Consider the following 23,893-nt stretch of genomic DNA (forward strand, 5'->3'; position numbering starts at 1 on the left):
TGTCTACTTGAACCACAAAGTTCACTCCTGACCAGCAGTTAGATAAGAATCTGGATGGAAACTCGGAACAGGTAGAACCCACCCAAAATGTGCTTCTAAAATTAATTTTAAAAATTTATACATTTTAAATGTATTGTTATAGCTGCCCACTATGTAACATAGTCATTAGAACAATTGTATGAGTTCATTTATAAGGGAAAGGATACTTTGGAAGAAATTTTTACATCCTACTTTTTTAGGTTTTTTAATGTATAATTGTATGTCTAGATTCAGGGAGCCCTGGTGGCAAAGTGTTTAAGCACTCAGCTGCTAACTGAAAGGTCGTGGTTCGAACCCACCAGCTGCTCCGTGGGAGAAAAATGTGGCAGTCTGCATCCGTAAAGATTTATAGCTTTGGAAATCCTATGGGGGCAGTTCTACTCTGTCCTATATGGTCACTATAGGGTTGCTATGAGTTGGAATCTACTCAATGGCTGTAGGTTTATATCTAGATTTATCCCCCATTTCTACAAAGCAAAACCATCTATACAAAAGAAGGAAGTAGGCTGACTTTAACTGAATATTAAAAAAAAAAAAAAGACCCTGCCTATATAAAGCTTCATTAGTACAGGTATTTTTTTGTCTGTATTGTTTACTGCGGAAACTCTAGTGGTATAGTGGTTAAGTGCTACAGCTGCTAACCAAAGGGTCAGCAGTTCAAATCCACCAGGCACTCCTTGGAAACCCTATGGGGCAGTTCTACTCTGTCCTATAGGGTTGCTATGAGTCGGATTCGACTTGACGGCACTGGGTTTGGTTTTTTTTTTGGTATTGTTTACTGCTGGTGAATGAAGCCTGCACATACTTGTATGACTGTCCCTGGTAACCTATATTGTAATGGGAAGTGGGTGGACTACATGGCCTCTATTGCTTGGTCTAAAATGTCATTATTGTGACTTACAGAACATCTATTTACTCCTGGAAGGCAGGATGTGAGAAATAAGAAAAAGGCAAAGAATTGTGGAATTAAAACAAAAAAGGGTGCCCTAAAATCTGAAAAGCTATCAAGTCAGAATTGACTCAACACCAGTGGAAGATGACAGTGGCAAGCTAAACTCTGATAAAGTGCAGATTATAAATTTGCACTTTATCCTGCCAGTGAGCAGAGAACAGATTAATTCAGTTTGGCCACCTGGGGCCCATCTCGGGCACTAGAGCAGTAATTTGCTAAATGGGTCCCTCACAGTAAAACGGAATGAGTAAATAGTGAGCAATTTAGGCATGGTAAACCACTAGTAGCTCAAGGGACATAAAAATGTGAAACTATAATTAGATCCCTTGTTCATAACGTACTAACTAAATGTTTTACATCGTATATTGCATCTTTCTAAGTTTATTTCTGGACACAGCTGAGCCCTTAACAATTTAGAGTAAAACCATCCAGCCATCAATTCATGTTCCCATTAAAACTCAAACCGCTTATCTCAGGAAAAAAAAAATTCCAAAGATGGTTTACTTTTATCTTAGATCTAAGGATACAAACAGGATTAACTTAGACGCGGAATACAGCAAGCCAATTATAAATCACACAGGATAAAGTAAACTGGCAGTAAATTGAAAATGATGTTTTTTTTCTAAACTTAGCAGTGAAAATATTTTAACAAGTTGGCATTGGGGTTTGCAACTTTTATATCTGCTGTTTCTTTTCAAGATGATCTTTATAGCATCTTAAGACGTGATTCTTTGAAAAGGGTGGCTAGTCAGAAACGTGGTATTACAGTGTACATTTGAAACACTTTAAAGGGGATAATCATGACTTACATGGTTTCAGAATACTGGCATAGTCCCCACTCTGTTTTAAGGAGGAGAAGCTGCTATTCCATGGGTGTCTGGAAGACGTTTGTCCTTGCTGATTCTTTCTTATTCAGAGAAGTCGTGTAGTGTAGGCTTGCACAGATGGTCTGGATGATGTGCCACGATATCAGCAAGCTCTAAGAACAGCTTCATTGCCCTTATCAATTTCTGCTATTTCAGCTACAAGGTTTCAGTTAATCTGGTGTTAAAAGTTGTCTTCTCTTTGCTTTTGTCGAATGCCATAGAGTCGGTTCTGACTTATGCTGTACCCTATGAATGACAAAATGAAACACTGCTGAGTCCTGCACCATCCTCACAATCATTGCTATGTTTGAGCCCACTGTTGCAGCCACTGCGTCAATCCATCTCACTGAGGGTCTTACTCTTTTTCGTTGACCCTCTGCTTTACCAAGCATGATGTCCTTCTCCAGGGACTGGTTCCTCTTGATAACATGTCCAAAGTACACAAGACGAAGTCTCGCCATTCCTGCATCTAAGGAGCATTCTGGCTGTATTTCTTCCAAGACAGGTTTGTTGGATCTTCTGGCAGTCCATGGTATATTCAATATTCTTTGCTAATACCATAATCCAAATGTATCAATTCTTCTTCAGTCTTCCTTATTCATTGTTTAGCTTTCACAAGATATGAGGTGACTGAAGATACCATGGCTTGGGTCAGGCACACCTTAGTCCTCAATGTGACATCTTTGCTTTTGCAGCAGATTTGCCCTTCCTGTTTACCCTTATCTTCCAGTATAGTAACTTCATTGAAGGTTTGGGGATGAAACAGGGAGGGATCACATTGTGGACCCTTGCCCTTCTTCATTCCCCTCAACTCTGCTTTTTCTTATCCTGGGTACAACGGAATCTGGGATCTTTCAGATTATGAACTCCATGCATGAAACCTAGCAAAATTGCATTCTACAATCTTCTTTGCCCCACCATAACCATTTTTTTTTTTTGAGTGGGGTAATGTATTTCCTTTTTCTTCATGCTGAGATACTTGAACAATATTTCCTTTTTATCCCCCCCCAATTTAATAATTTCTCATATCAAATCTTTACTTCTAGAGTATATGCTGACTCCTCCAAGCCCTCCCCTCTCCAATACTTTTGATGCTAAGTTCTCTGAGCAATGCTCCAACCTCCCCCTTTGGAGAAGGTGTTTTGGCTACAAATACCTTCAAACAATAAATAAAATTCTTAGAGGATAAGAAGATAGTTGTGTTGACTGTGTAAAACTAAATGACAGGAACCAGAGCTAGAATAAGTACAGTACTGTAATTTCTTAGAGAGGATGCTAATGGACATTGAGCCATTGGCAACTGAATTTATGACTAGAAGAAACTTTCTCTGAGCTTGTTACATTAGCTATAGAAGTATAACTCTAGAAAGGTGATATATGGGAGTTAATATTTACTTCTTAATATAGTAAAACTTAAGAGGTTTGTAGGAAATCAACTCAAGGACTAATGAATACAAAGATTCAGTGCTTTAGTACTGAAAATTAATACATGCTTTGGTTTTTAATCTTTTTAAAGGCTAGCTAAGTTAAAATACTGTTCTGTCCATTTCTAGAATACTTTGTGCTAGGGATTACTCAAGGCAAAGTCTAGGTAAGTGTAGCTGAAATTGATCTTCATATCATTACCTCTTTCTCTGCCTCTTTTCCTTCTTTAGGAGACCGACCCTTCAGCAATTACTCAGTTTCATTCACTCTAGCAAATTTCACCCAAAGTTAGCTCTCTATCCTCTGACTTCCTTGATTAGGTTAGTTTCCTTGTGTTACGCCTATTTTCACAATACCTTGTATTTGCCCCTTCCCCACACCCGTCTCACTGGTGGAATGTCTTTATTTCTAATTTATAAGCTTTATGACGGTAGGGACAGTATGACTTATTCAACTGCTGTAACTCATATATATGCTTATAATTATTTGTTAAAGTAATTCACTTGAATATGTTCTCCCTCACGGGAATTTGCATTCTCCTTAATTTTTACATGGAACACTGTGCTGTTGATTGGATTTAAATGGAATAAAAATTAGTTTTGTGAGGCCAAGGCATAAGATTTTAAAAGAAAAATATAGGAATGTCAAGAGTCATTCAGGGAAATATTTATTTTTTGTCCTGGTAGCTTTCTTTATTCCACTTCAGTGAAACTCTGTGGATAACCTAAATACAACTTTCTTTGCCCCCATCAATTTATGTGATTTCAACTTCAAGTTCCAGTTGATTCTTTCTTTCTTCCTCTCAAGTTTAGTAACTTTATTGAAGTTAATACGTGGGATAATACACAGTTGAAAACTATTTAAAAGTCTCACGTGTGAAAATCCAGATTTATAAAACAACCTAGGGAAACGGTAATTCAATTTAAAAGATTTACTAAATTCCTTTAAGTAGTAAACTGTCTTAGTCCAATTTACAGTTGTTTAAACTAAGACAACACAACTTTTCAGACCACAACTAAATATTGTAGTAGTACAAAAATTTTTTTTCCTCAGTGTCTAAAGGAAAAAATAAAACAGAACAGAGAAGATGTAAGAGAAAATATGGAAACAGCCTATCTAGTATCTTCCTCTTTCCATTGCTTTCTGTGTCACTGAGCTAACTTCAAACTTCAAGATCAGTGGGAGAAAACGAAACTAGCCTTTTTTTCTTGTCAGATATAGGAGTGGAGTAAGATGGAGTCGGGTTTGCGCGATTTTCACTAAGTACATTCAACAATTGTCCAAGTTAGGCTTTTCAAACACTCTCTTCCCTGGCCTTGAAAAAGAGGGACAAAGCGAGGCTGGTCCACTTTGATGGGCAGTTAGTTATTTTGTGGTGCTACAAGTTATGCTCGAATCTACCAGGTGCTCCTTGGAAACTCTATGGGGCAGTTCTACTCTGTCCTGTAGGGCTGCTGCGAGTCGGAATCCACTCCACGTCAACGCCCCATAGAGTTTCCCAGGAGCTCCTGGTAGATTTGAACTACCGCCCTTATGGTTAGCAACCGTAGTTCTTAACCACTACACCACCAGGGTTTCCTCCGACAGCTGAGAGTCCCTCAAAGCCCTCACTTTCAATTCGCAGGGAAAATAACAATCACCTGGCGACCGGAGTTGTGCTGAAAAGGCATACAGGTTAAACAACGGCCACGATCAACGTTCCCCCACAGAGCTCAACAGCAGAGGGCACAATACCCACTGTCCAGTGTCGGGCGGCCAGGGGCGGCGGGACCTAAGGATTGCTGGGGCTTGTAGTTCATCTTGTCACCCTTAGGTAGGCCCGTACTCAGGTTAGAACTACAACTCCCAAATAACATCGCGCGCCACTCTTGTCTCCCTCTCCCTCTCAGAGGCGGTGGCCGACCAGGCCGGGTCTGGAAGCCCCGGGAAACTACCGGACTCCTCATCCTTACGCACGCGTCACATTTGTTTACCTTGAAGCCCCGCCCCTGCCAACCCTGGCTCTCCCCCGGAGGCCGTAATGTCGGCGATGCATATTCATAAGGCCAGTGGGGGAGCCCCTGGCCCTCTCGCGGCGCGTGATTCATATTCAATGAGCCAGGCTTCGCGGCTGGCTAGCCCGGGCGAGGCGGAGCGGAGGCGGGGCCTGCACCCCGAGCCGGCGGCCGGGGCGGGGAGGGCGTGTGGCGGCGGCGGCTGGCGGGCGAGCGGGATGGAACGCCGAGACACCGGCGGAATGCTCCGAGTCGCCACATAATCCCACGGAACGGCCGCGCCGAACGCCATTGGCTTCGCGCTGCTCCCCGCGCCGCTGCCGGCTCCCGCCTTCGCCTCGCCGCCTCCCCCTCGGCCCGCCGCCTCCGGAGCTGGGGGGGAAACGCCGAGCGCCATCGCAATGGAGACCGCGGCCGCGGCGCAGCGCCTCCCCGAGCCCGGCCGGGAGGACCGAGCTCCGGCTTCAGCGGCCGCAGCGGCGGCGGCGGCGGCTCTGGTGGCGGCGGCCGGGGGCGGCCGGAGCCCGGAGCCCGCGCTGACCTCGAGCGGGGGGCACGGCAGAGGGGCGCGGGCGGAGGCTCCCACAGATGCGCAGCCGGGCAGGGCGAGCTGCACCGGGCGCAGGCGGCGGCGCGCGGCGCCCCAGGCCCCCGCCGGCGGGGCTCCCCTTGCGCCCGGGGCCAGCGGCGCCAACTCCCTGCTGCTGAGGAGAGGGCGGCTCAAGAGGAATCTGTCCGCGGCCGCCGCCGCCGCCTCGTCGTCGTCGGCCGCGGCAGTCTCGCGCTCGCCGGGCGCCGCCGGCCTGGCTGCCTCCTGCTCGGCCGCGGCGTCGCTGTGCACCCGCAGCCTGGACAGGAAGACGCTGCTCCTCAGGCACCGGCAGGCGCTCCAGCTGCAGCCGTCGGACCGCGACTGGGTGAGGCAGCAGCTGCGGCGGGGTTGCGTGCATGTCTCCGACCGCCACCTGGCCGCCGCCGGCCTGCGCCCGGTGCTCTGCACGCTGGACACCACGGCCGCCGAGGTGGCCGCCCGCCTGCTCCAGCCGGGCCACAAGGGCGGCGGCGGCGTGCTGAAGGTGCTGGGCAGGGGGACCGAGCCGCCGTGCACGCCCCCCGCCCGCCTGCCGCTGCCCTCGGGGGGCGCCGTGGACGGCGCGGTCGCGCGCGCGGCCTCCGACGCGGAGAGCTTCAGCCTGAGCCCCAGCGCTGAGAGCGTGGCTGATCGCCTGGACCCCTCCGGCGGCGGCGGCGGCGGCGGCTCCTCGTCGTCGTCCGAGGAGCTCGAGGCCGACCCGGGCCCGCCCCACCGCCGCTCCCCGCAGCCTGGGCCGGAGCGCCGCGCCCTGCCGCGGTCCCCGACGGCCTCCCCGCCGCCGCCGCAGCCCGGGGCCGCGAGGGGCGGCGACCGGCCTCGGGAGGAAAAGGAGGCCGCGGAGAAGGCGACCCCACCGCCCACCCTGTACGTGCAGCTTCACGGAGAGACCACCCGGCGGCTGGAGGCGGACGAGAAGCCACTGCAGATCCAAAATGACTACCTCTTCCAGCTGGGATTCGGGGAGTTGTGGAGGGTGCAGGAGGAAGGCATGGACTCGGAGATCGGCTGCCTCATCCGCTTCTATGCAGGTAAGGGATCGCCTGCTCTGGGGCGTGTGTGGTGTAAACACTGCTACGTACCGAAAAACGATCCAAATGTGCCGTTTTTTGCCCAAACCAAGGGGACACAGGTCCTGCTGAGTCTTTGTTGTCACTTTTCTACAGCTTTCAAGTACAATCTTTGTGACACTAAGTTGAGCCATTTTTAAATCCGTGAGTTTGAGTCAACCTCGAGGGCTCCTAGGTTGGAAAGTACGTGGAGCAGGTGGCAGGTCACCAGGAAGTACAGGAAGCGGATACCCCTGAAATAGACAACAGAGCATTGAATAGTAAAGGTGCTTTCTTGAGGCCTCTCCTCGTGGACATGTTGAGGTTGAGACAGTTTGGGATTTCAGGGAAACCATCATGTGCACATAAATACTGACAGAAGCAGCAGAAATACTCCAGAACACCCTCCTTAGGCCTGCGTGTTGGCAGTTTAGTATTGTCGCTCTAGGGATCCACCACCGTCAGCTTTTCCTTGTCAACTGATGCACTTGTTCTGCTCTTTGCCCTGCTTGTTTGCCCACCCGAGTCCTTATTAGAAACCTAGCCAATAGGGTCCTTTTTGGTAATACTTCTAAACTCCATTACGTATTTGCTTGTTTTTCAGTTTCCATTGCAGATTTTATTCTTGCATCGACAATGATTTTATGTGTTTCTCATTCTTTTTACAAGGCTTTGTCGTCGGAACTGACCATTGCTATATGACTTGCAATAAACTCAAAACCAAACCCATTCCAACTCATACCAACCCTATAGGACAGAGTGGAACTGTTCCATAGGGTTTCCAAGGGTGTAATCTTTATGGAAGCCAACTGCCACATCTTTCTCTGAGGGAGTGGCTGGTGGTTCGAACCACTGACCTTTCCGTTAGCAGCCAAACATTTTAACCATTGCGCCATTTAACCATTGCAGGGCCCCTTATGGCTTGCAGTAGGGTTCCAGATAAGAATGTGACCTAAAATCCTCCCCATTGTTTTTGCAGTCTCAGATAAAATTCTTGATTATGGGTAGCCAGTGTAAAGTTTCTCTTTGGGCTAAAGACTTGAGTGGCACTAAATTAGGGAGCTGTGGGTCCTAGTTGTTATATTTGAGCTTTGTAAGTTGTTTGGACCCTTTCCTTTCTTTGGATTGAAGAACGGTGCTCTTAGTGAGAAGGATTTTTCATTTAAAATAAGTTAGCACAGCAAAATTGAAAGAGGAGGGTTAAATCTCCACCTTTACTTATTCTGGGGTGTAGGTGATGGTGAGAAAATGATCACCTTTGTAACTCCATTAGGCTGTAGCCATTCTTTCAAATTTAGTATGTTTTTTTGGTCCCACTTGTGCCCTTGTACCAGTTTAGTCAGTTGGAATGACTAGACCTTTACTCCCACGCTGAAATATGCAAAACTTGTAGCATTCCTGGTGAAATGTTCATTTAAGTTTCATTGAAGTTGTTCTGAAATTCTTCAGTGGATTTCTGCCTTATGAAGAAAATCAAATCATAATATAATAGCATTTGCACTATGTGAATCTCATATCTCAGCTGGATGGCATGCCTTTTAAAGTTTATGACCCAGAAAATGGGTGATTTTTAATATAGGATCAACAGTTATATGTAGCTCATGTAATTTGTAAAACGTTACTTTTACAAAAGCATTTCATTGTAATCACACTTGGAAGGAGCATGTTTATTTTGTTAACAGGAGAATGAGAAACACCCTGATGACCAAACTCTTAAATTGAAGGAAATATGAATAAAGCAGGGGATATATTAAATAAACAATATTTGGACATGTTTTATGTGGAAAGAGCTCTAAAAGTTTTGCTCCTGATTGGACATGTTTGTTGATCCTGATAAATAAAACGTCCATGGGAAAGGTTTTGGGTGTTACACTCATGAAATTTAAATCTTTGACTCCCCTTGTCTCTTTCAGAGTTTCTGAAATATTCTAAATGGATGATATGCAGTTGGCTTTTTTTTTGAACTTCTCTCAATTTAAGAATGATAGGGGCTCTTTGTGCTAAATCTTAAATTTCTGATGTGGTCATTTTAATCTTTTTGTTTTGCTGTTTATGGAAAGCAATTATTGTTACCTCATTCTGAACCTGTTTGCTCTTTTCTGTCTCACAGTATAAACATATATGTGTGTGTCTCTGTGTATGCACTAGTAAAAATAACTAATAAGATGGGGATGTCACACACTGGGTCCAGCCTGTCCTTAAATATGAAGCCCCAGTGTACTAGTGTCGTAGAGGGAGGGTGGCTGATGGTTATAAAGATGTCTAATTGTCCCTCTTGCTTTTAATACAAAGTTGAGCTTACTTTAAGCCTAAATTTATAAAGTTAACTTAGCATATGGTGAGTCTACTGGAAATTTTAAAAGGAATTTTCATTGTTGAAGAACAGAAAGGCCTTGTGAGAACACTGTCAGGTCTACACACATATGAACGTTTGCACTAGGCTGGAGAAGATTCCTAGAAATGATGCCTGTGCTCCAATGGAATGTCCCACACCCCAACAGGAGAATGTTACATTTTGGTAGTAATTTTCCTTAGGAAGGGGGTAATTAATATTTGTTTTAGATGACAGTCTTTAAGAGAGTGTTACAAAATTCTGTATCTCATTTGCTTTCATGATTATGTATATAACTTCTTAAATTCACTGCTGCATATATTGTTGTTACGTGTAGTTGGAGTTAAGGATGGACTAGTTGCGTTTGAAACCTTTTGAATATTTTCCAGTATTTAAGTTGAGCTCGTTATCTGCCATCTGTCTAATTTATCTAGTCAGCTCCTTTTTTTGGGGGGGGGGGTGGGGGAAGCTGTTGTCCAGCACATAACTTTTGTTCTCTTGAGGGTAATCCTTCAATTAAATTTTAGTATTTGTAACCTGACTCAAGTTATTCTTTAAAGGCTTTAAAAGACATTTGTGGCTGCTTTGAATATTTAAATATTTATTTGGGTAATGTAAAATGAAAGCTTCTAGTGAACTTAAAGGCAGGCATTGGATAAAAGGTGCTGTCTAATTACAGAGACGGTGATGAAGACTTAGTTAGGAAACTTATTGCACCTGTCAAATAATCATTTTCTTAGCTGATTTAAAATATGGAAAAATTTAAATTTTTAAAAAATATGTTAACATCTAATTTCCTTTTAAAATTTTTACCTGGAAGAGTAATTAAAAATTTTAGGTTAAAAAATAATTCAAGAGTTTAGGTTGCCTCCCATAAGTTATGGACTCCTAAACATTAATGAGCTTGTGTTTTGTACTGGGTTTGGTTTGGCTTGGTGTTTTGTACTCCCTGAGGAGTCTGAGGCATTCATGAAGGGTAGTATTAAACTGCTATATTTTTTCAGTTTTTGACTTTTTTCTATTTTTAGATCTAGTGTTCTCACTATTTTAGTTCAAGTTTTCATGAGAAAGGATGTTGGCAGAATTGGAGAGCAAACACATCAATTGTACCTAGGGAATCTTGGACAAGGTATTTTTATGTGTGACTTCTTGGATTGGTCGGAGAACAATCTCTTCACCCCTCTCATGCATCTTCTGTTTTGGGAATGATCAAAGCTTGCATGGTTTCGTGTGTTGAAACCAAGAAGGGGTCGTTCAACATTAAGCTGTAGTATTGACGAGCAGGTTCTTATTACTATAATTACAGCAGTGTTGAGTAACGTGTTATGAACATGTGACACCAGTGTGTGCTTGAATAGCCTTCTTAATTTTAAGAACAAAGGGTTTTAATTATTTTTTCTTTTATATTTTATACATTGTCTTTGTGGTTTTTGATATAAACTGCATGCCCTATTTTCCTTCATAACCGTGGTTTAGTAACATCTGTCATATCTTGGGTTTTATTGTGTTCAAAAATCTTAAAGGGCTTTTGTGTAAATTATCTCATTTGTGCTTTCAGAAACATTACTAGGGAGGAGTCAGCGTCAGTCTTCTTTTCAGATGGAGAAACTGATGCACAGAGGCTTGTCTCTTACTTCTGGTTTTTCAGCCCTTGGCAGAGCTGAGAACAGAGAGCTTGGATATTCTATTTTGCAATTCATATCACTTTCCATGAATCGAAGCTGAATTTCATTTACACTTGAATCTTTTACTTGGTTAAAAGCATTCAGAAAATATGCTATTTTTGTTGGTAATGAGGTGGTATTATCCTGTAGTCCAAAGTGGTATTTCTTGTGAAATGTGGGTGGTTCTATTTTTATCATGCTGCCTTTAAAACTGCGAAGAACCAAGGTTGGTAGATATAAGGAGACATTACAGAAGGTGTACTGAAGTGCCCTGAATATTCTGGTTGCAAATAGTAATACTTGCATATATGTCAATACGAAATAAAGTTTGCCTAATGAGTCTTTATTCTCTTTTTCAAGCATGCCTCATTTGTTAAACTGTAAATCTTGATTAGGCAGTAGAGAATTAACACTATCTGACAAGTGCATAACTTCGAGTGTGGAGGTGTGACAATTCAGTTCTTTTTAAAAAATGGCCTTACTTGTATGGTAAAATCCAGTGCCGTCGAGTCGATACCGACTCATACTTTTGTACTGAAAATACTCCTCATGAAAGGTCTTACTCGCTTAAACCTTTTCTTTTCAAGTATATTTATACCTCAGTGATAGTGCTTTATTAATGTTACATGCCATTGTACAATTTTTATAATTCATATGTTATATAAAAATAGAGAGTAAATTATTCTCCCTGAATTTCAGTTATTCCTGAAATTGTGTCTTTTGTACCCCTGCTTACTGACATTATTTTAGGGAGAGGGCGTAGGTGTAAATAAGTTTGTGTAACATTTCAGGTTGAAAACTGTATTGTTTTGTTGCTATGAGATTGTTAAATAACCACCTCAAACAATCAGTTACCAGATTTTTAAAGTGGAAGGTGTTTTGGTTGTTTCTCGTTCTCCTTTTTAGAATTCCGAATTTAGTGTTTGATTTATTGATAGCATAGTATTCATTGGCATTGTATATGATCTGAGCCTAGTAAAATACTTGGCATTTTAGTTTAAGCACTTGTTGGATTGAATTTGTGGAATTTTGTTAAGCATGTGGTGGTGTGTGTCTTGACTCTTCAGCTTTCCCTCTTGTTTGGGTCCCCACGGGTGTGTTAAACACACATACACGTGGAGGCATTTCTCCCATGGCAGATTTTAGGTGTGCCACATACTACTAATGCCTTCTATTTCACATGAGTGAGCTCTACGTGGATTTTGAGAGAGCAGTTCTCTCCCAAGGTTTTCTTAGAGTTAACAGGTGTGTATGTGTGTTTTTCCCCCCTTTTCCTTCTTTTTTTCTTCCGAAAGGCATCTAGTACCAAGACTTTGAGATGAATTTAATGAGACATCTGTCAAATGAGGCATCTTAGATTTAATGATTTTGTTATGTGCCACGGTTGAACCAGTTCAGTCTCTGGACAGGAGAAAGGTTTAATTGTTGTACTGTGAAAATTGAGAGATCCTGAAGCTACTGAATAGAAAAGCTATTCATTTAGAGACGCCTGGCATTTTGAAAAAGGAAAAGAGATGTTATCAAAATGTCTAAAACGGTCTGGAAAATGAAGCCTTTTTTTTAATCCCACCTTCTAAAACTCACTCCAGCCCTTTAATCACGTGCATCTGGTGTAGTACTGGTAATGAGGGGTTTTGAACCTGGCCTGATGTCACTGCGCTTCTAGGGCAAACCCTTTCTTATATTTGGTTTTCTAAAGATAGTGTAATTAAAACAAAACAAAAATGACCATGTGGATTCTTTAAACTTATTAGGTATTTGTAACCTAAGGCTCTGCGGCTGATTGTGTTTAGGTTTGTATGGACCTTCAAATCAAGGCTTCAGAAAATGTTGATAAATTGAAACCTAGAGATGCGGAAAGAGTAAACTTTAATGATACTTTGGTTAAAGAACATTAGGATATTTGGTTAGCTGTGGGATTGCAGCTCTTTCAAATTGTGGGATATTGTACTCTGGAATCAAGCATAGTAACAGTTACTGAATCAATGAGATGTTTTTACACTTTGATTATAGAAGTGGAATGGTTATGTTGTTACTGTACGTTGCCCTGGTATACCTTTCAGTATGCTCACGGAAAAAAAGCGTAGCCTTCCCGCAATGCCACATTAATGCTGAGTTGTTTTCCCTGTTGTATTTTTACACTTGAGATTGTTTCAATACATTATAAAATGTATTTAATTGTAGAATAAAGTATCTTGTTGCGGTGTACTAAGTCCAGTGGCCTCTGAGTTTAAAAACCTAGAAATTCTAATTGGAAACTGGGTGAAACTATTTGTATATTTTATTAGTATGTATTTTGAGTTTATAAATGGCAACACTTTAGCAAAAAACAAACAATCCAGAATTTTGGGCTTAAGTTTTTCCAAACGAAGTTTGTTAAAAGCAGTCTTATTTCTGGTTATGTGAAAGCATTCAGTTGAAGACTGAATAAAATTTGAAGTAATTCAGTTTTGGACTACTTCAATAATAAGTGAGAAACTGAATTAGAAATTTGAAGTTTGAAATAATTTGAATTGTTTGATTTTATTTAGTTCCCTCCTCCCCATTCTTTTTAAGCAGGGAAATTATATTTATTTCTAATGATTCCTCTATCTGATGAAGAAGAGTTAAAGAATGAATCTTTTCATATACCCCGCCTCAGTTAAGATGTTAGAACGTTCAGAGTTTTTTTCTAGTGCCAAGCATGTTTTTCAACACAGCAGAAGAAAGTATGATCTGTACTTATTTTCATTATACAGTGAATCCTGTGAGAGCTGGAACTTGACGGGACCTGCCTTGCTTTTCTGGGTCTCACAAGTGTTCCACCTTTGGCAAGGTGCAGCCTTACCGCTTTTCTGTCACTCGTTTTAGTGGAAAATATTTGAGTTTCCCTCTCTGACAGGTTTCTGCCTTACACAGGTTCCAGCTTTCTCAGGTTTTACTGTACATTTAATAATTATCTGGATTTTACAATCAGTTCATTCCTGACACATGGTCCAAAGAGTGAAATTTTGTACACAGAACCAGCTTTTGACCTTTACTGTACTGTTTTTCATAATACAGTATCCCTAAGGAGTCACCCTGTGTTTCAGTGCACATATTTTGAAAGCTTTTCCGGCTGGTTTAGTGCTTGAGTGGGTGCTGCATCTTACAGTTTTTGAGTTTGGCTGATGTGATGGGGTTAGGTGAAAGCAACCTTTTTCTTTTCAAAAACAGAACTTTTGGAGAGATTTGTGCATACTCTGATAGAAGAGAGAAAATACGCTGCAGTTTAAAGAAACTAGTCTCAGAGTTGGGAAACTTGTTGTGACTTTGGGCATTCATTTTAACCTGCCCCGAGCTTTGATTTCCTTATCTGTGAAATGGTAGGGTTGGAGTAAAGTCTGAAATCTCCCCTCTTTTTTTTTTTTTTTTAACATTCTGTGGCTCTGTTAGAGAGCCTGTTTCTCCCATTAGACAGGTTGAGGGCTGTAGTTGTTTTAAGTTCTGTGAGACGTGTCAGTGGGCCTAAAACTGTCCAATCCTCTGCTTTTTGTCATGGGGAGAGGATTGGGCTTGGACCCAGTATGCAGTGTACACAGGACAGGCTCAGCCTGCCAACAAAAGGGGCTACCTTTTTGGTGAGGTTTAAGACTAATGGCAGATTAGATAATGTTGTTTGACTCACCCATTTTCTGCCACTGTTACTCCTTCAAGTAGAAATCTGAATGCTAGAGATGAATTTAAATAAACACATTCTTTGGTAAGTAAAATCTTTTTCTTAACTTGACTTACAAAGCAAGATACTTTCATAAGGTTCGAACCTCCAACCTCCAAATCTTTCAGTTAGCAACTGAGCTCATTAACTGTTTGCACCACCTGGGGACTCCATCTCTGTATTGTTGTTAGCTGCCCTCAAGTTAGCCCCCGACTCATGGGAGCTCCATGTACAATCAGTTTGGTCTGTTGTGATCCATAGGATTTTCTTTGCCTGAATTTTTGGATGTAGATTGCCAGGCCTTTCTTCCTAGTTTATCTTAGTCTGGAAACTCCACTGAAATCCATTCAGCATCACAGCAACATGCCAGTCTCCAGTGACAGACGAGTGGTGGCTATGCTCGAAGTGCATCGACTGGGAATGGAATCTGGGTCTCCCATATGAAAGGTGAAAGGCGAGAATTCTACCACTGAACCACCACTGCCTCTCAACTCTGTATTAAACCCGTAGCTATTGAGTCAATTGTGACTCATAGCGACCCTGTAGGACAGAGTAGAACTGCCCCACAGGGTTTCCAAGGAGTGGCTGGAGGATTTGAATTGCCAACCTTTGGGTTAGCAGCTGAACTCTTACCATTGCGCCACCAGGCTTCAACTCTGTACTAGAGGGATCGAAATGTGCAAGATTTGCTGGTTATTTGGCTTTAATTTACACTGAGCTAGCAATTGCCTGTCTACCTTGGCTTAGAGTCAGTACGAGAAAAAACACTTAAAGGAAATTTTTGTACTGTTATTTATATTATAGCGTTTAGGGTCTTGTAGAGATAATTATGTTCAACATCTGCATTTTTATTGATGAGGAAAGCAAGCCTATAGAGTGCTTGGTCCAAGATCACAGAGTCTGTTGAGCCTCAGAGTTTAGGAATAGAGCCAGCTTTTCATTATCCAGTTTTTTTTTTTTTTTTCCACACTGTGCACTTGTATACTTACTGTCTTGGATCCCCCTTATATTAGTATTTAAAAATGAAAGGTAAAAAACAAATTTAGTGTGCATCACACATTTAGTGTTTTGTCTATTACTTAAAGGTTTTCCCAGTTTCTTTTCATTCTAATCACTGCTCCTGAGAGGTTACATATCACTCTGACAGATTGTAAAGGAGGAGGGCTTCTAAAGGAACAGCTGGATATTTTAATTACACAGAGGGAAGTTAGATTTCATCAGTGATGTTATCCTTTGGGAGATTTAGGATAGAACTTACAACATAGATGGTTGGCTAAGAAGAAGTACAGTGCTAGAAAATCAATGGTAGTTTGTCCAGTGCTTAGAAGTTGAAATTATTGGAAAATGGAAATGTTGGAAAATCATTCAATTCTTTTTTAAATGTGTAGGAGAAAAATGTAAGAATAGATTTTGAAAAATATTCCCATCAGACTTATGCCGTATTAAAAAGACTTAGTATTCATTATATCCCTTTATTTAAGATGTCATCTCACAATTAATTGTATGTAGCTTATTATTCCGGTACATATACACAGTTCTACCTTTGTGTGATGTAAAAAAAATTAAAACAGCAGAGCTCAATCTGCCACTGCTTTGAATACTCTTTCCTTGAAGAGAAGAAAAGAAATATCCTGCTCCTGTTAGCAAAAAGACAGTTTGTGAACTCTAGGGGTAAGAAAGAGATTTCATTTTATATTAGGTTCCATCTTAATTTAATCTTTACCTTAAGCAAAAGTTTCAGCTTCCCTTATAAGGAAGTTAACCTACTGAGTCAATTAAGTCCCCAAAGATTACTTGTCATTTTTAACATGAGGAAAGGAGCTGAAAAAGTGCAGAAGTACAAAGGGGTAAAAATACATTGCAGCTGGCATATAGAATATTCACTCCAGATGCTGAAGGGTAGAAGAGTAAATTTCTCTTGATGCTGTCTTAGAGAGGGGGTATGACTGGGGGGTGCAGCTGACGTTCAGTTTTGTGCAAAAAAGAACTCATCTGCGTAGGAAGAAGTAAATACTACATTTGGTAGCCTCATTCTCTTCCTGACACACACGTGCACATATGCGTCCATGATGCACGCGGACACACGTTCTTCATTAAGTGTTGAGGTAGGCTATAATTGGAGGGGGTAGTTGTATTTATGGATGGGAGGGGTGGGGAAGGTGAGTGTAGGAAAATCTCGATTTAAAAAAAATTGCAGTTCTTAGATCATTAGGTTGAACTTCTTTTTCCCACGTAATATTTGATTCTCGTTATGAATGACCTGTTCATATCCCTTGCCCATTTTCCTATTGAATGTTTGTCTTCTGATTTATAAATTTTTTTTAAATGTGTTTAGAGAAACTAGCTTTATTTTAAAAGTCATAATATTTTCTTTATCCATTCAACTTTTACCTGTGACTATGATATATTTCACTGTGTCTTAAGTTTTCAATTTTTATGTCAGTCTTTTCCTTTAGGTATTCAGGGTTCTGTGTCATGCTTGGGAAGATATTTCCTACCGCAAGATAAAACAAAAACAATTCTTTCGTATTTTCTTGTGGTATTTTTATAGTTTTATTTTCTGTGCTTAAAACTTTACTCAATACGTTAAGTAAGATGGGCAGTAAAAAAAACCCACTTCCGGTAGAAAAGAACAGATTATCCCAACACTTTTTATTGGATGTGCTTTTTCTTCACTGATTTAAAATGCCACATTCCCCTAGAGTTTATGCTTTTCTTCTCTTCCTCTTCCTCGTTCTCATTTTTTTTTTTTACTAGTAGGCAGGGGATTAAAATTTATGAGGTAGGTAGGGTAGTGTAGGTTTAGTAGCTATTTTAAATTTGTTGAGAAAAAATAGGGAGGAAGGGAAGGATCTTTAGCTGAGTTACCACTGCCTTTCTTTTCACCCCCTAATTTCCCAATAGCCACCTGTCACCATTGCATTTAGGATGGCAGCTCATTACTTTGGAGTATCAAAATGCTTCTTTTCTATGAATTCTTTGTTATCTCTCAGTGGCTGGAATGGTAGTTTGGGGTGGGGCCGCTGTGTAAGCATTTGGGAAGCATAGACTTTGAACTCATTTAAACCTGGGCTTCAGTTCTGGTTGTGCTACCCCAGAACTCTCTGCTTCCTTCTTTGCTTATCTGTACACAAAGATAATACCTGTCTGCTGCACAAGGTGGCTAGAGGGGTCAAATAAGATATTGAGTGAAAGTGCCTAAACAGTAGTATTAGTGGTTTCAAACCAAGCTCTAGTACTTTGTGGTATATCACCAGTCTTTCCTATGGTGGAAAGACCACTGACTGAGGAACTGGAGACCTCCAGTAGAGTGTGGGCTACTTCTATACTTGATGCGAGACCTACAATAAGTCCTTTAACCTCCTTAAACCTCATTTATTAGAGAGAGAGAGAAAGAAAAAGTGATTAAAAAAAAATCTGTCTTAAAGAACTTGGTGAGTTTCAGATTTGATGATATATGTGGAAGTGCTTTGTAAACTGTGAGAGGCTGTACGAATGTAATGTGGTATTATTTTTAGCAATAGTAAATTCCCAGAGATGTTAATTAGTGTTAATTAGGGCTCATTAAGGAAGATGGGATATACTGTTGTTGGGCACTGATGTTCAGTGACACTGGCAGACTGTACACTTTTATTTATCTAGTAATTACTGTATCTACTGTGTCAAAGTGCTTTTGATTCAAAAAATGATTAATTTTCTAGGGACCCTTGAAATACAGGCATACCTCGGAGATATTGTGGGTTCAGTACCAGACCACTGCAAAAAAGTAAATAACGCAATGAAGCGAGTCATACAAATTTTTTGCTTTCCCAGTGTGTATGAAAGTTATGATTACACTATACTGTAGTCTGTTAAGTGTGCAGTAGCACTGTCTAAAAAACCAACGTACATACCTTACATAAAAAATATTGCTAAAAAATGGTAACCATTATCTGAGCCTTCAGCATGTCATATTCTTTTTGCTGGTGGAGGGTCTTGCTTCAGTGTTGATGGCTGCTGACTGGTCAAGGTGGTGGTTGCTGAAGGTTGGGGTAGCTGTGGGAATTTCTTAAGACAGCAATGAAGTTTGCTGCATTGATTCACTCTTCCTTTCATGAAAGCTTTCTCTGTAGCGTGTGATGCTGTTTGATAGCATTCTACCCACAGTAGAACTTCTTTCAAAATTGAAGTCAGTCCTCTCAAACTCTGCCACTGCTTTATCAACTAAGTTTATGTAATATTCTAAGTCCTTTGTTGTCATTTCAACAATGTTCACGGCATCTTCACCAGGAGTAGATTCCATCTCAAGAAACCACTTTCTTTGCTCCTCCATAAGAAGGAACTCCTCATCTGCCAAAGTTTTATCATGAGATTGTAGCAATTTAGTCACATCTTCAGGCTCCACTTCTAGTTCTGTTGCTGTTTCCCCCACATCTGTAGTTACTTCCTCCACTGAAGTCTTGAATCCTCAAAGTCCTCCATGAGAGTTGGAGTCAACTTCTTCCAAACTCCTGTTAATGTTGATATATTGACCTCCTCCCATGAATCACAAATGTTCTTAATGGCATCTAGAATGGTGAATCCTTTCCAGAAGGTTTTCAATTTACTTTGCCTGGATCCATCAGAGGAATCACTGTCTATGGCAGCGATAGCCCTGTGAAATGTATTTCTCAAATAATAAGACTTCAAAGTCGAAATTACTTATTGAGCCATGGGCTGCAGAATGAGAGTTGTGTTAGCAAACATAAAAACAACATTAATCTCCTTGTACATCTCTGTCAGAGCTCTTGGGTTACTGGGTGCATTGTCAATGAGCAGTAATACTTTGAAAGGAATCTTTTTTTCTAAGCAGTAGGTCTCAACAGTGGGCTTAAAATATTCAGTAAACCATGTTATAAACAGATGTACTGTTTTGTACTGTCATTTGGCTTTGCTGTTCCATTTATAGAGCACAGGTAAAGTAGGTTTAGTGTAATTCTTAAGGGCCCTAGGATTTTCGGAATGGTAAATGAGCATTGACTTCAATTTTAAGTCACCAGCTGCATTAGCCCCTAACAAGAGAGTCAGCCTGTCATTTGAAGCTTTGAAGCCAGGCATTGACTTCTCCTCTCTAGCTATCAATGTCCTTGATGGCATCTTCTTTCAATATAATGCTCCTTCCTCCACACTGAAAATCTGTTGTTTAGTGTAGCTGCTTTCATCAATTATCTTAGCTAGATCTTCTGGATAACTTGCTTAGCTTCTACATTAGCACTTACTGCGTCGCCTTTCATTTTTATGTTACAGAGATGGCTTCTTTCCTTAAACCTCATGAACCAGCCTCTCTGCTAGCTTCAAACTTTTGTTCTGCCCCTTCTTTACCTCTCTCAGCCTGCATAAAACTGAAGAGAGTTAGGGCCTTGCTCTTGATTAAGCTTTGGCTTAAGGGAATATTGTGGCTGGTTTGATCTGGTTTGATCTTCTATCCAGATTTTCTCCATATCAGTGGTAAGGCTCTCTTATCATTTGTGTGTTCACTGGAGTAGCACTTTTAATTCCCTTTAAGAACTTTTCTTTTGTATTCACAACTTGGCTGTTTGGTGTGACAGGCCTAGCTTTCTGCCTTTCTGGGCTTTTGACGTGCATGCCGTCCTCACTAAGCTTAATCATTTCCAGCTTTTGATTTAAAGTGAGAGACATGCCACTCTCCTTTCATTTGAACACTTAGAGTCCATTGTAGGGTTATTAATTGGCCTGATTCTGATACTGTCATGTTTCAGGGAATAGGGAGGCCCCAGGAGAGGAAGAGAGATGGTGGAATGGCTGATCAGTGGAGTAGTCAGAACACTCACAACATTTATCTGTTAAGTTCACCTTCTTGTATGGGCATGGCTCGTGGCGCCCCAGAACAATTACAATAGTAGCATCAAAGATCACTGATCACAGATCACTGTAACAGATATAATAATAATGAAAATGTTTGAAATATCGAGAGAATTACCAAAATATGACACAAAGACAAAACGTGAGTGCGCACTGTTGGAAAAATGGCACCAACAGATAGGCTTGCTCAATGCAGGATTGCTACAAACCTTCAATTTGTAAAAAATGCAGTATCTGTGAAACACAGTAAAGCTAAGTGCCGTAAAACAGGGTATGCCTGTACTTACAGATTTGAGGGCACGTTCGTGGAAACTAATAAGGAGGCCAGCGCTTATGATCCAATGTAAAAAGTGTTCTAGTAGAGGCAGAGTATTCCCAGGTTACTATAAACCGATTGCCATCGGGTTACTATTGTAGCGGAAAAGTGGAGAGGCTCCAACTCACACTATGTGCATCTCCAGAAGGCTCGAGCCCTTGAGCCAAGTCATAAAGGACCAGGAGTAGACTGCTGTCATAATCCTGGGATCCTGGATTGTTTGAAGAACAACCATAATTTTCTGGGTCAAGGTCCAGTCAGAATGCACGTAATAATTCCAGTGTAATCCTTAAGTTTTAGCAAGTACCTCTCTATCTAGGCATCTGGGCCTTTTTATCCACTTGAATTGTTTTGGACTCCATTTGGTATCATTGTTTGTTGAGGATCTAAGTTCTGGGTTAAACCAAAACCAAAAATCAAACCTGTTGCTGTCAAGTCGATTCTGACTCATAGTGACCCTACAGGACAGAGTACAGCAGCTCCACGGGGTTTCCAAGGAGCACCTGGCGGATTTGAACTGCCGACCTTTTGGTTAGCAGCTGAACTCTTAACCACTACACCGCCGGAGTTTCCAAGTTCTGGATTAAGGAAATACTTTTTTTTTTTTTTTAAAGACAATGCAAATGTACGCATGCCCAAGGTTGTACTGAAGCCTGGCAACGGGCCTAAAGTGCACTTGATACACATTCTCTTGTTCCCTTTTTAGGCCCATGAGGTTTTGTTTTCCCATGGGTTTTATGGGACATGCTGTGTTTATCATCTGAAGGCAGAGTTAGTGTCTTATATCCCCACTGCTGTTGAGTTGATTCCGACTCTAGCGACCCTGTAGAACAGTTTCCAAGGCTAGAATCTTAGGGGAACAGATTGCCACATCTTTCTTCCATGGGGTGACTGGTGGATTTGAACCACTGACCTTTTGATTAGCAGTTGAGTGCTTTAGCCACTGGGCCACCAGGGCCCCTCTAGTGTCTTATATATTATGATGTGGGGTTGTTCTTCTTAACCTTGACCATCTGGGTCTTCATGAATGAAGGAATTTTTCTTTAAATTTCTTGTGTGGACTAGAAAGAAATACAACTTTTAAGTGTTCATGTAAGCAAAAACAACTTTTTAGCTCTTTTACCTGTGGCTGTAAAACCTGTACTACACACATGACAAGTTAGGCCTCTACTAATGGCCTGTTATAAATTATTTTTGTCTTAGGAGGATGGCAGATGGCTCTGTGAAATATTGGCTCATGTAGTGATATGGATAACAACACTGGAAAAAGATCTTCATTTTGCTTTTTGTGTTAGTTTTAAAATTATAACAAATACAGTGTTAAAAGAACTTATTTAGGTCCTGCCTCACTAAATGAGTCATACTTCTAATTCAAGTGAAAATGCTTCTAATTCAGACTAATCACCATTCAGGTTAATTACCTGCCAATGTGTGTATTTTCTACCATCATCAGCCCTTTTTTGCCCTCTACGACAAGTTTTTTTTTACAGAGACCTCAGTTAACTCACTAGAGTAGAGCCATACCTGACAAGCTGATTTTCACGGGGGATTTTAGCAAAAAGGTTATCAGCAGTGTAATTGTAAGGAGAGTAGTTACTGGCCATTGTGAGTGTAAAGCAGAAGCACAATGATCTCTTGTTCTGTAACCAAGACACAAGAGGGAGTTGGTGGTTTTAACCAATATCTGAATGGCATTGTGTCATTGATGAATAAACGCATGAAGCTGATGACAAACAAAAGTTCTGTAAACAGATATCTTGGAACTGCTTAAGAGGATAATGTGATTCTGAAAACACCAAACAAAAGTTCACTTCTGAGAGTAGGAACTGTCTTGCAGTTAGTACAGTCTGAATGCTTGTTCTGTTTCTCTCAAAGCTTTTAGTGGCTAATAGAGAATTGGTGGCTGTCATTGCTTCCTGCTTCCATAGATGTACATAAGCACCCACCCCCCTCAACAAAACAAAACGGTTGACAGCCCTCTTGGTGCTGAGAAACTGACAGATTAATCCAACTGGCTTTGCTCTTAATACTTATGGATAAAGGAAAGGAGTAGAGTTCAGTTATTTTTCAGGTACTATCATAAGCACGGAAACCCTGGTGGCATAGTGGTTAAGAGCTACAGCTGCTAACCAAACGGTTGGCAGTTCAAATCCACCAGGTGCTCCTTGGAAATTGTGTGGGGCAGTTATGTTCTGTCCTGTAGAGTTGCTGTGAGTCAGAATCCACTCGATGGCAGTGGGTTTGGTTTTGGTTTTATCATAAGCACAACTGCACTTGTACAGTATCTTCATCTTTTAGAAACATCTGTAATATTAGAATAGACTAAATCAGAGTTTTGTGTAGATAGTACTAGTTCAGGTGTAGAAGTTATCAATAGCTAGTTGACTGTTTTGGAGCTAGACGCTCAAGGATGACAGGTTTTCAACTTGGGTGATAGGAGAATTGTGGGTCAGTTCACAAATATAAGAAGCAAGAGGTTGTGCAGGGGGATATCACTAATTCATTCAGTGAACCTTGAGGACCAGGTACTACAGTTAAGAGTTGGGATACAAGAATGAATGAAGATGTGTCTCCTGCTCTCGGTATTTACGAATTTAACATCGGAAGACTGATTTTGTTGATCACGTATAAGAAATGGTAGTAACACGTTATGCTGACTGTAGGCATCCATTTAGCTAATAAATGGACCCGGTTGATCACCCAGCTTCCAAACCTCAGTGTAGCTTTGTTGCTTTCTACTGTTACTGTGTGTGGTAAATCTCAGGAAGGTGATACAAACATTGTTTATTTACTCGGTTTTCCTATAAGAACGATTCTTTTCATACTCAAACTAAATGCTGGTGCTGATTGTGGTCGTGGACAGGTATGAAGAGGTCTAAAAAGAGTTTTTATTAAATTTATAAAACTTTCATGATACATGCCTTTTGAATGTCGAGACTGTCCTATCTAGTGGAGGGAAAATTACGTAAATAAACAATTATAATAAAACTTGAAATGCCTTAATGGAGTGCCAAGGGAACCCAAAAGCCTGATGAACCATCTCTCCTTGGAAGTGGGATGCTCTGGAAAGGCTTCCTGTGAATGGGGGGCTAACAGTGCTGAGAGGAGAATGCCAGGTAGGGAAGCATGAATGAAAGGGCACGTGTG

The 23,893-nt window shown here is 41.3% G+C and overlaps 1 protein-coding gene across 1 annotated transcript in view; it reads left to right on the top strand.

Annotated features, from left to right (window-relative positions):
- The first annotated feature begins 5,597 nt into the window (after window positions 1-5,597).
- Window positions 5,598-23,893, top strand: part of PHLPP1 (PH domain and leucine rich repeat protein phosphatase 1) — a 214,760-nt gene continuing 196,464 nt past the window's right edge. Inside the window, exon 1 of the mRNA XM_049900477.1 lies at window positions 5,598-6,899. Within this exon, the coding sequence (XP_049756434.1) occupies window positions 5,678-6,899 (1,222 nt within the window). The 5' untranslated portion in view covers window positions 5,598-5,677. The remainder of the gene's footprint in view (window positions 6,900-23,893) is intronic.

This window comes from Elephas maximus, chromosome 11 (genome assembly GCF_024166365.1).
Source record: "Elephas maximus indicus isolate mEleMax1 chromosome 11, mEleMax1 primary haplotype, whole genome shotgun sequence".
Taxonomy (NCBI): domain Eukaryota; kingdom Metazoa; phylum Chordata; class Mammalia; order Proboscidea; family Elephantidae; genus Elephas; species Elephas maximus.